This window comes from Hyaena hyaena, unplaced genomic scaffold, assembly GCF_003009895.1.
Source record: "Hyaena hyaena isolate Hyena2069 unplaced genomic scaffold, ASM300989v1 scaffold_58, whole genome shotgun sequence".
Classification (NCBI taxonomy): domain Eukaryota; kingdom Metazoa; phylum Chordata; class Mammalia; order Carnivora; family Hyaenidae; genus Hyaena; species Hyaena hyaena.
The window spans coordinates 967,019-981,157 of record NW_024080689.1 but is presented as its reverse complement, the minus strand read 5'-3'; the positions used below and the strand labels follow the sequence as shown (position 1 = coordinate 981,157).

At 49.5% G+C, this 14,139-nt stretch overlaps 1 protein-coding gene across 3 annotated transcripts in view; it reads left to right on the top strand.

Annotated features, from left to right (window-relative positions):
• Window positions 1–14,139, top strand: part of SHISA6 (shisa family member 6) — a 277,283-nt gene that overhangs the window by 128,928 nt on the left and 134,216 nt on the right. For 2 of the 3 annotated variants that reach the window (XM_039231468.1, XM_039231467.1), the window contains exon 3: window positions 5,104–5,199. The exons of the other annotated variant lie outside the window; for it this stretch is intronic. In XM_039231468.1, the coding sequence (XP_039087399.1) occupies window positions 5,104–5,199 (96 nt within the window). The remainder of the gene's footprint in view (window positions 1–5,103; window positions 5,200–14,139) is intronic. 3 annotated transcript variants of the gene reach the window in all.

Sequence of the window (14,139 nt, the reverse complement as noted above, 5' to 3'; positions counted from 1 at the left end):
AACCAACTGAGACATTTCATTTTTTTGAGAGGCATTTCACTAGAGTATATCTCAATTTTGGTCCCTTCTTAACTACAGTGTGATGCTTGATCTTGCCTCTTGTCTTTTGATCTAAAGACTAAAGTCTTCCCATCTGCTCAGGAAAAAGAAAATCTATTAACTTTTAATCATTGCTTCTGAATTATCCCTTCTGTGCCTCTTGTGGGAATACTGTTGGCCATGAATGGAGAGTTCTAGAATTGTCCTGTCTGTTCTCTCCCAGCATTTCTGTCTCTCTGTCTTCTTCCCCACCGAGTGCCCGTTGTGTCTCTGTCGTTGGGATTTACTCCACTGGTTTCCTTCAGGATGCACTCTGTTGGCTGTATTTGCAACCCAGGCCGACCATCCCGTTGAATTTCTTGCCCTCCCTTGGCTATTGGTCTAATTTCACAGATGCAGGCTGCTGTCACATCTTACTGAAATCATCATTCAGATGTTACCTCATTTCCCCCTCCTGTTTCTTGCAGCAAATCTCTTTTACCCAGAGTTTTGCCTCTAGTTACTCAGAGTCGCTTCCTTATTGGAGCTACCAGCATTGTACGACTCCAGGACCCCTTTCCCAGACCTCTCTTTAGCTTCTACCTGTCTCCTGCGGGGCAGGACAGTTGAACTTGAGCCTCAGTGCTGTCCCTGTGACTTTGGACTTTGGGATGCTGGTGATGGCAAGAGAGCAGTGGCAGAATGAGAAGTAGAGAACCCATTGGGGCGCTGCTTTGCGCCTCGGTTCACAGGGGGTGGTGGACGCCCCCTGGGGGCCCAAGCCACCCTTGTTCCCGGCATGGGCTCTGTGTCTGTTTTGACAGGGGTGTGCTCATGCTCCTTAACACAGGTGCTCACAGAGCTCCCCCTTACCTCTGCCTGGAGCCCTGCTTCTCTGGAAATGCAGTTGAGGCAAAGTATGTACTGTTCAGCTCCCCGCCTCAACGGCTCGTGGAAGGGCATGGACTTGGGGTAGGAGCTGCTGGACAGCGAAGGGCATGGCTCTCTGTGTTATGTCTAAAGAATTCCGTGAGAGCCATTCATATCGCACATGTCTTCCAACGCTGGACTCCACGCATCACTAGGGCAGAGAAGTGACGCAGACTCCTTCTCTCCACCCCATCCATCTGCACAAGGCTTTGCTTTCGCCGATTGCTCCCCCCATCATGCTGCCCTTGTTCATTCTTTTTATTTTTTATGTTTTACTTATTTTTGAGAGAGAGAGAGACAGCATGAGCGGGGGAGGGGGGGTGGTCAGAGAGAGAAGGAGACACAGAATCTGAAGCAGGCTCCAGGCTCTGAGCTGTCGGCACAGAGCCCGACGCGGGGCTCGAACCCACGAACCGCGAGGTCGTGACCTGAGCCGAAGTCAGATGCTGAACCAACTGAGCCACCCAGGCGCCCCGACCCTTGTTCATTCTTTGCTGCCAAGGTCATCCTAGACCTTGACCCCGCCCCCAACATTGGCCCTGTATTCAGCTCAAGACGGACCTGTCTGTAGTTCTCACATGGTGGTTCAGGAAGTGTAGTCTCCGGGCCCATGGCCATCCTCAGCATCATCCGGGAACGTGTCAGACATGAACTTACCCCTGACCCTAGTAAATCAGGAATTCCAGGGCTGGGGGCCAGCAATCTGGGTACTGCCCCGTGAGTCTGCTGTGCTCAAGTCTGAAGACCTCACCTCCAGCAAAAGCTGAAGCTCTCACTCTGCCTTCTCCAACTCAACGTCACGGGCAGCTTTGCCAACTGAGCCCTGAAGGATGCCTTTGAAAAATGGAAGGGTTCCCTGGAGACGTGGGTGCTCATGACCCGTCCCTGGCCGTGGTTTCCATGGTTACTTTTCATTTCACATAACTCAATATTTTCCAAACCCGTTTGCCCATAGAATTCTTTATTCCTGTTACCTGCTCTTGGTCCTGACCCCGCACTGTATCTTTTCTTTACCCAACGCCCAGCCTCAGTACTGAAGCTTGTTAGAACCCGAGCTCCACCTTCCGTGAACTTACTCCTCACCGGGTAGACTGCTCCAGAGTCAGTGTTTCCGTTGGGGGTCAAGTCTCAGAGGAGAGTCACAGCTGCGCAGTTGTGACCATTCAGACCCCAAGGTGAGGTGGCCCGTGTCAGACTCGTACAAAGAGGGGAGTCTTGGGAGTCAGGATTTACCGCTACCTCGTTCCGTGAACTTGGAAATGTGACGTTTCCACAAGACTCTTGCGGGGAGTGAACGAAGCCAGGTGTGCACGATGGAAGGGGTGTGTGGTTTGTGGTGGGAGAAACTGGGTGTCTGCATTGGCTCCGTCATCTGCCTCTGGCTTCGTTTTTTCCATCAGAAAAAGCGGGGACAGTAATGATAATCCTAGACAACATACATGTGCGGTAGTGATTAAAATATTCAGAAAATAGAACATGTGAAAAATCTCCATAAGCGGCATTATGCTACGAAACGTTTGCTACTATGATGTCACCCCCCCCCCGCCCCCCGCCCGAAACCCTTAATCTTTTCAGAGGCTCTGTCTCTCTGCCTGGTGCATAGTAGGTGATCAGAAAACTTGCTCGTTAAACCGGCAGAGCCCTCAAAGCGCTAGGGCACCTCTCAGTCCTAAGGGACCTTGTTCCTGCTGCCAGATAAGAAATGATTTGCAAGTAGCACACGCGCTGTTTATATTCCATCTTCCGCGGTATTGATTTGTTTATCAAAAATTTTATTTATAAAAGAGCACAAAAATAAGCCAGCCCCAGTTCTGCAGGATGTATCGCAGGTTCTGAATTAATGAGGTCCAAATTTATGACCGTTCTGAATTGTTACTTCCTTTTCCTGCCCTGTCATTGCTTGGGGCGGGGGAGGGGAGAAAAGTGGCCCTGTTACTGGACGGGGTCCCTCTCTCCCTGCAGCCCCCCTCTCCTCCCTTATCCCTGATGAAGGTGCATTTCCTCAGGTGCTAGAGGCTGGTTTCTGGAGCTGTGACATGGCTTGAAGCCTCTTAGCTCAGCTCCAATAATCCCATTCTACCAAATGCTGGGTTGTGACCGCAGTATTTTACAGGAGAGCTCCTTTTGGGAAACTGTGCACCCTGAAGAGTCAGTATCTATCGGGGAGTGGAGGGCATGGCAGAAATGGTGGCAAGATTCTCTTAAGTTCCTGATGGGCTAAGACAATGGTTCTCGGAGTTTGGTCCCCGGATCAAGCAGCATCAGCATCACCGGGCGACCTGATGGAAATGCAGAATCATGAGCCGCATCCCAGATCCCCTGAATCAGAAACTCTGGGAGCTGGCCCGGCCGGCAGTGTTAACATGCCCTCCTGGATTTTCTGATGCACGCTGAGGTTTGAGACCCTTGATGTGGGAGAAGGAAAGAACGGGGCCAGCCAGAATCTGCTCGTTAAAGGGAAGATTCTGGAGCCTGGCACTTAGACAGTGGGTGGTGCCAGCCACTCATGAGGGTCCAACAAATGTTCAATGAATCCACCAGAACTTAGGTTAGTTTTCCTTGTAACCTAAGTAGGGCAATGGTTCTCTTTCCTTTGGCACGTTAGAATCATCTAGAGAACTTCTTAAAAATATCGTTGCCTAAGCCCAGACCCTCACCAACAGAATCAGAATCCTTGGAGTTGTGTGTGGACATTTGCATTTTCAAAAGCTTCCAGATGGTTCCAGCGTGCACCTAGGTTTGAGATCTGCTAATGAGAGGGCACCCTCTTAGGGAAACATGTGATTTGGGTTGTCCTTACAATTACCATGCAGTTTTTCCATTAGAAATGTATTTTACCTAGTTCTGTTATAAAAATGACCTACTTACTAAAGGGGGAAAAAAAACACCTTGGAAAATATGGAAACAGAGAAGAAATAAGACTCAAGTTCCAATTATCTGAGGACAGTTGTGAGTGTCAGACACGTTTTCTTTCCGTTTTTTTAATGCGCCGGTTTGAATTTTTTACAGCACCGTGATCAGAGTTAATATAGCATTTTCTGTCCACTTTTTAACTTAACATTGTGTCTTAGGTAATTCTGCACATTGTTATAATTCCAAGTACGATTTTAATGCGCCCTTGTACAAATATGACACAAATATGGCTTTTCTCCATTTTCCTCTGTATGCACCTCAGGATGGCGTTCACGGAGTCCTTTCTTTCTTTACAACACTTGTGTTTCAAGTGCATGGTGAAATCCTATTTCACATGTCAGAAGAGGGATGTATCTCCCTTTCTCTGTGAATTTCTTCTCCCAGGGTCTGAGCCTTCGCTGACCTTTCCTCAGTCCAGCCCCACAGGTGAATGGGTACGTTAGGCTGACAGGGGATAAGATCTTATTGCAGAAGGTCAAGAGGGGAAAGCAGTAAATATTTTCCCAGTGTTTTAGAACCACCATTCTGGATCTCTCCTAAGCCGCGAGGCTGTAGTTCCTTACGATGTGGTGGGCCTTATCATCAGAGGCACATACAGAGAGCTGTCCCCACCAGACAGACCCATGCCTCCATGCTTTGGAAAGAATGGAAACCAATGAGTAAGGCGAGATGGAGAAGGAAGGAAACCAGACAGAGGAGATGATGGCCGGGCAAATAGACCGACGTTCTGGTGCGCTCGGTCAGAAATGCCAAAAACAAGCCACCTGTTCCTTTCCCCCCACTCTGTTTTCCGTGTAACCTTCCCTGAATTGTTGTCTTTGTTGTGCAATTATATATATATATATATATATATACACACATATACATATGTATATATTTATATGTATATATAAATAAATACATATGTATATGTGTATCTATACACATATAATACAGTTATATGGATATGTTTATATACCCGTATATACACAATTGTATGTATCTATGTACACACGTGTACATAGATACACACATACATGTATATATACTGGATCTATATATTTTTATATACACTGTATATATACTGTATACATATTTATAAAAAATATATATTATGTTATATACATGTTTATAGAATAGTATATATATTTTTCCTCGACGGCTGCTACCCGCTGACTTAGCCGCTGGTTTGGAAACGAACTTCCTCACTGCCGCTGGGGGAGCCGCAGCCGCACCAGGTAACTTTCCCCCATCTTCTTGCAGGACATTATGGGAAGGACACTCACCGAAGTGGAGGACCCGATCTCCATAACTTCATCTCCTCCGGATTTGTCACGTTAGGAAGAGGACACACGAAGGGTACAGTGGAAACCATTTTTTACTAAAATACAGAGGTTGCCTAGGGAGCCCCGAGCTGAAATGGGAAGACGATGTGGCAGAGGCTAATGACCCGGGACAGGAGTGAGGTGGGGGTGGTTCCCGTTCCAGCGTGGCCTGGTGACATACGTGGCTTCTGACAGGAAGTAACCGGCAGGTGCCAGGTGTGACTCTTAGAGGGTCCATAGACTTGCAAGAGATGCCCCTTCTGCTCTGCCCCCTCCCCCCCCGCCCCAGCGTGGAGCAGGACGCAGAGGCAGGAGGGACCCCAGGCAGAGCGAAGCGTGTTTTCCTCTTGGCTCTTCCTCCTTTCCCTATTTAAAGCCACATTTTATAAACCGACGTACGTTAACGGTCCACACCGTGGGTTTCTAAGCCAGCGTGCTTGGCGAGAGTTGCCGGGTCCTAAGCGTGTCTCTGTAAACGCTCCCTGTGGTGTGGACACAAAGGTGGAGGTTACGCAGCCCTTCGAGCCTCAAGGTGAACGCTAACGTGGCATTTCTGCTGAGCTGCTTCATGACCTAGCCGACAGCTTGCAGAACATCTGTCGGAGGGGCGGGGTGTGTGTGGAGTCCTCGATTCTGTCTTTTGTTTAAACAGAGCCCTCTTAGTGTTGTGAGCATCCTGTCATATCAAGAGTAACTGGATCCCCGACTCCCCCGATTACCTTCCTGACACCTGTGTACTGTTATAGACCAACTGTGAATTCTGTTGTAGGGATGGAATGATCCCTGTCTCCCTCTGCAATATGTGTCTGTTTTAAGTGTGAGCAAACCAGGAACTTCGCGACTTTTTCTTACATTCCATGCAATGACTTTTTAAATTCCCCGTGTGATGTTTGTTCACCCCTATAGAGAAAAAAAAAAAAAACAAACCAAATCTGTATCTGTGTATGTATTTTCTGTTGTGTCTCTTTGTGTCTAAATAAAGTTTATTGAGGATACAGGTGACATTTGTGGCTACTCAAAGTCGCAGAATCAAACTGGGACCAGAAGGGGGATGGGTTAACAAATGCATGGTTAACAAATGAAAGACATCAGCCTAGTCGTACGCGTATCAGCTCAAACCTAGGACAGCCAGCCCCCACGTCATCTGCTTTGTGATCATTACCTGTCGCTGCGAAACAAACAAATCTAAAGTGTAGGGTTTTAAAACAATAGCAAACACTATCATCTCCTGTAGGTTTCAGCGGGTCAGAAATTTGGGAGCAGCTGAACTGAATGCTTCTGGGGTGGGTGGCTCTCATGAGGTTCCTCCTGGTGACATTGCAGCAAAGGGCTACATCATCTGAAAGCTTGACCGGGGTGGAGGACCTGCTTCCAGAACCATTCACGCACATCGTGCTGGCTGTTGGCAGGAAGCCTCAGGTTCCTCCCCGTGACATTCTCTCCCTGGGCTACTTGCGTGTCCTCACAATATGGTGGCTGGCTTCCCCAGGGTGGGTGATCCAAGCCAAAGAAAGAAAGAAGCCCATGCGTCTTTTATGACATCAAACCTATGAATTACATTCTGTCATTTTCTCAATGTCTACTTGGTGACACAAGTCCAGATTCGGGGGGGGGGGGAGCCACACAGGGATCCCTGGGGGCCATTTTGGAGGTTGGTTACCACACTTCTACTTCAGAGCTACAAATCTGAATTTTTCTTTTTTTTTAATGTTTATTTATATTTGAGAGAGAAAGAGACAGAAAGACAGTGTGTGAGCAGAGGAGGGGCAGAGAGAGACAGAGACAGAATCTGAAGCAGACTCCGGGCTCTGAGCTCTCAGCACAGAGCCCACCCAACACAGGGCGCGAACCCACGAGCTGTGAGATCACGACCTGAGCCGAAGTCGGACGCGCAACCGACTGAGCCACCCGGGCGCCTCCCAATCTGAACTTTTCAAACAGAACATGGCAACTCTTACCAAGGCTTTCCAACTGCAGTGATTTCCCACCCTTACCCCTACCCCTTGTATGTGGTCCAACCTGAAGTGTCAGCTCATCCAAAGTACTACTAGTGTATGTATAAATGTTTAATATATTTATATATATATAGAAGTATCAATATTGCATAAATACTGTATATACAAACTATATATCTATATATAAATATATAATTGTTATAAATATTACTTTTCTATATATATTACTTTTCTATAAAATTATAAAAAGCATTTTATATAAAAATGTTACATATATATAATGTTATGGCTTTGGGCTCATACATTCATTCAACAAATAAATATTTCATGAGGCTTGCTATGTGCTAAGCAATATTCAGAAGCCAACAAAATAGAGTCTGCTTTTGTGAAAACTCCTATTCCGTTGGGGGAAGGAGACAGAATAAATTCTTGATGGTAAGAGCAAGGGGAGCGAAGGCAGGCCAGGTGGCCCGAACGCCGCGGCAGGAAGCGGCCTGGAGAAGGCGGTAATTGGGCAGAGACTTCATCCCAGGCAGAGGCGGCATGGAAGGCCCCAAGGTAGAAGCTTTGCTGGGGTGTCAGGAAATAGAAGGAGGGTCGCGTGAATGAAGCAGGATAGACAAGGACAAGACTGGGGGTTGGGACCACAGCCAGACCACGCACTTACCGGGCAGTGGACACGGGCTGCAGCATAAAGGGGAGTCTCTATCTCTGTGCTCTGTCCTTAGGTCTCTGTCACCCGGGGGACTGAGCCCGGCCTTGCGTGCGGGGCTCTGCTGTGTGCTGATGCTGATTGCCCCGATCTTAGCTTGCCTGCATCTCTTCCAGCCCTCCTGTGCATGTGAGGCGGCCCCCCCGATCCTCACCCTTACCAGACTCTCTTTTCGATTCCGTTCCATCGAGGTCTCCTCTCTCCAGGAGTGTACCCTGTGTGTATTTGCCAATTGAGAATATAACTAAAGTTTCAGGAGTGAAGAGACTGGGGCTGGGGGCAGGCCTTAGGAAATGGGGTCCCCCCCTTCTGATATCGGGACTCTTTCTTCCCGCACAGCCTGGGTCTCTGGAAAAGGGCCAAGCTCCACCCTCTCTTCCTGCAGAGCAACCCGAGCTCGGCTCTGAGTGGTGCCTATAAGCCAAGAGGCGCCATGTAAATACCCCATGGGAAGGTAACCACTCCGAGGTATGACATGGGGCCATTGTACATCATGTGTATTTCATTCCTTTCTCTTTCTTTTCCTGTTTATTTCTTTTTGCTTCCCCCCTACGGCCTGTCTGGGACCTCTTCCTTAATTCCCATTTTCCCTTCTTCCACCCACATTGGCCTTAGGCCTTCTGATAACACCGGCCACCGCGTGGCCCCGCTATGATGCCCATAACTAATGCGGTAGCCAACTCCTGCTTAAGAAGGTAATACCATTGCCCTACTGACTTGCATCACTGAACTCAACAGATATTTCTGTCAGACTCTGATTATCTGAGAATTTCGCATTGACCGTCCCTATTCTAAATGGCGTCCGGAACCTTCTTTGGAAGCTCAGATGCCGCCAGCCCTGTCTGCCATTTCAAAGGCGCCAGAGGCATCGTGGAGAGAGAAGTGCACTCTAGCATCAGTAGCCGCTCCTCCAAATTCAGAGAGGTGGGGGGTGAGGAGGCAAATTTAGAATGAGATCCCATAGGTGCACAGGGAATTAAGCCCTCTGAGACGAAGCCTAAATAAGAGGATGTGTTTTGGTTAATGGGCTTGCAGAGGTGAGACATTAGAAGAAATGGAAATCTGGCCTTGGGGGCTTTGTAGCTGCCACAGCCCCCTGCTCTCTCTCTATCCTGTTAGGAGACCCCTAGGAGACCACACGGTCATTGATCAACCTCCTAGGGGGCATAGCACCTCCTTGGGCTCACAGGTACCACACTTTGTACTGATGCCCCTTTTCAGGACTTTCTAACTGAATGATGTTCTCTGCCTTTTATAATTCTTACTTTTCCCCTAATTCGCCTCTTCCCTCTTTTTTTTTTAAGGTTTATTTATTTTGATAAGGGGGAGGGGGGAGAGAGAGAGGGAAAGAGATTATCTTAAACAGGCTCCATGCTGATAGCGCAGAGCCTGACGTGGGACTCAATCCCACAAACCGTGAGATCATGAGCTGAGCTGGAGTTGGACGCTCAACTGACTGAACCACCCAGGTGCCCCTATTTTCTCCTTCTTCTAAGGAGCTACTTCCGCATGTGTTCGCTGCTCTGATTTCTTCCTTTGACCTCCTCCTTGCTCCTCAATTAGGATAAATGGAAGTCAAGGTCAAGGAAGATGCTGATCAGAGTGACGGTGCATTTAGACCAAGTTCCCCCTAAAACCTTTCCTCTGTTCATTAGATAGGATCACCCAGGCCCCCATGGAGGATCCCAGAGCCATCTTTACGGAAACAGAACATCCCCCAGGCTGCCACAGTGAAACCCCAATGATAAAGGCTTCTGTTTGCTGAGTATTTACAAGGTACCAGCACTTTGACATATGCCATATTCTTTTCACCTTTATGACAACCCTGTGGGAGAGCTCTTGTTATCCCCATTTTGCTGGGGGGAAAAGTCAAAGTAGAGCAGTTGAGTAATTTGCATGAGCGAACGCCAACTAGTTGGTACTGGTTCATTCCAAATCCAGTCCTGTTTTCCATAGGTCATGCTCCCAACCACCGTACACCTGCCTGTTGGGGAAGGGAGGTGACGAGGCAGCTTATGGGCAGTGGTTCTTTGGGGTGCGCACATGGTGAACACCCCGTAGCCAATGGCTGTTCTTTTTAGAGGCACACATTTTGCAGGACAGGAAGTCACACCAAAAAAAAAAAAAAAAAAAAAAAAGGTGGGCCAGTAACAGGACACCACCACCAGATTAGCTGGGGCTATCCTTCCGGAAAGAAAGCTCAGTCTGCTCAGATAAATTTTCAGGGTCTGGCTAAATGAACACAATTTACGGAGACCCTCTTCCACTTCAGCATTTTGGTGAAAATCTCAGTTGGGCTGGTTGTTTTTGAGTCTGATCAAAAGAGCTGGAAAGACTCTTTCCAGAACCCTCCACACGTCTGTATCATTAATTCCAGTGGTCTCCACTGGTGAGTCCCAGGCCACGCCAGGCAGTGTCCTTATGGACCTGGGTGGTAGCAATGCACGCATGCTCATGTCTTCTGCACTTGGGCATTTTACATAGTGAATGTGATTGCTGGTCCCTGCCCGCCTCTCCTCTGCCCTCTCTCACTGTTCATCGGGTCTTTCCATCATGCCAGGAGCCAGATAGAGAGGCGGGTGTACATGATAGAGAGAGAAAGAGAGGGAGAGTGTATGTATGTTTAGGACAGAGAGAGAGAGATCCCTGCAGCCTTTGCTAAAAGGTAGGAGCTCCGAAGTGATTGCCCCTTTGTAGGAGGCGGACACTGTTGCTCACGGTTGTTCGTTCCTTCTGGTAAGCACGTATGCTGAGCACCTGTTCTGGTCCAGACACCATTCCAGGCACTGAGGATACAGCAGACAATCTTACGTGCCAGTCTGAGGTGATAGAAAGAAGTAAAGATATGAAGTATGCCGGATAGAGTTAAAAGCTATGGGACGAGACCAGAGAGGGAAAAGGAGGGACTTGGAGTTCATAAAAGAGCATCCACAAGGCTTCAGAAAATAATGACATTTGGGCACAGACTAAAGAAGGTAGAGAGGATCAAAGCCGTCTGGGTTTGGGGAAGGGGGCTCCCAGGACAAGGGAACAGCCATGTGTCCCCCGCCAGGCTGTGGGGAATGGCTAGGAGGACTGACCAGAAGGAGCCAGAGTGTGGGGTCAGACAGGGGCTGGGGCTTGAGCACATGGGGCCCATGGGCCATTTAAGGATCTGGTTACCATTCTAGACAAGATGAAAACCAAAATGCTTCTGGCCTAAAGCATTAGGAAGCTGAAAGTCCTAATGGGACCTAATGTCCCAGGAGGGACAGGTTTTAGGCAGAGGTTGGGAGTGCTGTGAATTCAGTCTGGCTCCATATTAAGTTTTAGATGCTTATTAATCAGATCATCCATGCAGAAACGTCAAGTTCAGGAGAGACGTCCAGGTTGGGGACATGAATGTGGGAGTTTCTGGGGAGTGAATCTGGGAGACCACGTGACATGAGCTAGGGAGAGTGTCACTCCCCAGGCGAACATGGAGGAAGCCACTGGGCACTCAATATGGAGAGTCTGGGGAGATGGGGAGGGTGGCCAGGGAGGAGACTAGTCTAAAAGCAAGAAAACCAGGGCAGGGTGTGGTCTTGGAACTCGAGTGGGAAACAAAACAGGTGTTCCCAAGGGGGACAGTGATCAGCTGTTTAAGCCATAGCGAAGTCCAGTGAGCTGAAGCCTGAGCAGTGACTACTAAATGCGACTTGGTAACACGGAGGTTGTTGGTGAGCTTGGCAAGAGCAGCTGTGGGGGAGGCACACAGGTATCTGATGGAGCCAAGAGAGGATGGATGATGTCTGGGCTGTGCTTCTATGTGGTCGAGGCCGACTGGGTGATGAGAAGAGCAAGGTCCATTATTCCAGCCCCTTTATTTGGGGATGTGTTTGAAATGCTCCATGACAGAACGCTATGCAAGATTTTTAAAGTAAGACAATGGGAGAAGAGGAATAAGAGCCTACAAGCACGGACAACCCTTTAGAGTTTTAATGTGATGTGGAGCATGAACGCGGGCAGTGGCTGGAAGGGAGTGTGATGTAAAGAAAGTTGTGTTTTGTTTTAAGACGGGGGAAGTCACTGTATATTCGCATGCGGATAGGAATGGTCCAGTGGAGAAGGGAAAATGGATGATGTGGGTGGGGGGTGGTGTTTCAGAAGTGGTGTCCTTGATAGGTGAGTGCAGGTGGGGTCTGCCACGTAGGGGGAAGGGCTGGTCTCAACCAGGAGCAAAATCTGCCAGAGAAAGCAGAGATGATATGGCCCCAGGGGCATGCAGGTGGACATATGTGCCATTGGCGCTGAGTGATTTGGAGCAGCAGGGTCCACTCATCAGCTGTGAGTGAGGGTGAGGGTGGTCAACCAATGCAGTTTGCCCCAACTGATGCGGTTTTAGTTCAGTCCCAGGCAAACCGGGACACTCGGTCACCCTGATGAGGACATACGTGTAGGACCAGTCAATGTGGCTCCAGAGCATCTTTCACACCGACCTCTAGAGCCCAGAGACGCAGACTGAGCTGGCCATGCCCAGCCCCTAGGTGCTCAAAGGCCGAGGGTCTGATCCTAGAGATCAGTTGCAAGAAGCTGACCATTCCGACCCTGTGGAAAGACCCTTTGCGGATGTCATTCTGTCTAAGTGAGGCTACCTGGGCACCAGGCTGGATAGGGCCCACCCTGTCGCCCAGCCAGCCGTGCATGGGGTCTGAGGCAGTGGCATGGCAGGAGAGCACACGCTACATCCAGAAGAGCTGAGGGCGTCCCAGCAGGTGCTGAGATCAGAGCTGGAAGTGACCAGTTCAGGAGTCTCAGCAGGAGGGTAGTGGTACAGGTAGCACCGGTCAAGTCCCACAGCTGCTCAAGTCCCCAGATCTAGAGACAAGGGGCTGTGACCCAGAGGGAGGAGGCTGGACCGGTGGCCTCTGCCCCCTGAGCATGGGATGCAGCCAGAGATGGGTCCTCACATGGACCCATGTGGACAGGTGTTAGTGAGTGAGGAGTCTGGGTAAACACTATACCGGGTGTAGGAAGCCAGGGCAGGGGGAAAGCGAGGACCAGAGCCCGATGGTCAGCGTGGTGGCTGGGAGGTAAAGTGTGAGCAGGGGCAGAGCTTTTGGTAATGACAAGGACCAAGGGGTAATGTGGGAGTGGGTCCTGAATATAGCAGAGAAGCCAATCAAAACTGAGGTTAGGGAGCTACTTCTTCAGGCCCAGCCAGCACTGTCCTTCTTGACTGCTTCCATCTGTCCTTGCCCGAGCCCCATGGCTGGGCTGAGCCTCACGCAGGCCTGAGCCTGTTCTCACCTCTCCCACCAGCCCAGCCCATTTGTCAGGCGCTGCCACGGCTGCCCAGGGTACACAGGATTCCAAATGAGGTCTCCCCTTCTAGAAAAGCAAAAAAAAGAAGGGCGGGCCACCCCCCCCCCTCCACACTGGGGTTTGAGCAAGAGCCTGCAGACCGTCCTGTGGATTGTGGCCAGGGGACCCTTGAACCATTTAGCTAAAGAAATCCAGTGTAGTTATTTTCACACTCTGGGAGCCAGGGGAGTGAGTGGGCTTCACTAAACCCAAGGTGTTCGAAGGCTGGGCTCCAGATAAAGCACAGAGCTCAGAAGGCATCTGGTCTCCATGGCAACAGAGAGCCGTGGAAAGTGCAAGAGCAGGAGAGAGGGAAGGCTGGGCCTGGCTTGCCTGAGATTGGCCTCCCACCTGGAAGCACCCTTGCCTGGACTTCTCCACAGGTCAGGGTGGGTAGGAAGAGTGGGGAGAGGCTCTTGGCTTCTGGGCCGGGGGCACCACAGATTCAGGCTGTGTATGGATCATTCTGATCTGCACCCTGGGACAGCTCCCTTGGTATGGCGTCTGCCTGTGTGCTCCTGATACATGGCTGAATACTGGGAACCAAGCTTTGACTCTTTGTGCTCAGCCTTATTCACTGGTCTTTCCCACAACTGAGGCCGGGACACACAGGCTGTCCCTGAGCCTCCCATTCAGGAGAATATGAGGCATCAGTGTGATTCCCTATTTTCTCAGAATTGAGTCAACCTCACACAGTGGTTAATTGGTTAAAATGGACTGCATCAGAAGCAAAGACAGCTGTACATGAATGGTGAATTCCATGCTCACCCAGTGAATCCATTTCTCAACATCACTCCTGTTCAAACAGGAAGAAATAAGACAGAACAAAACCCAGTGCAGTACCTTTGAAAGCTCTCAATTGGATACTTCCATTTATGAGTTCCACCATTTTGGCTAAAGGCAGCTATTCCACAAAATGTCCTTTCCTAAGTTGGCCCTGCGAACAAGATCACCTATGAGCCCCCCTCACCCCAAGAAGCAGAAA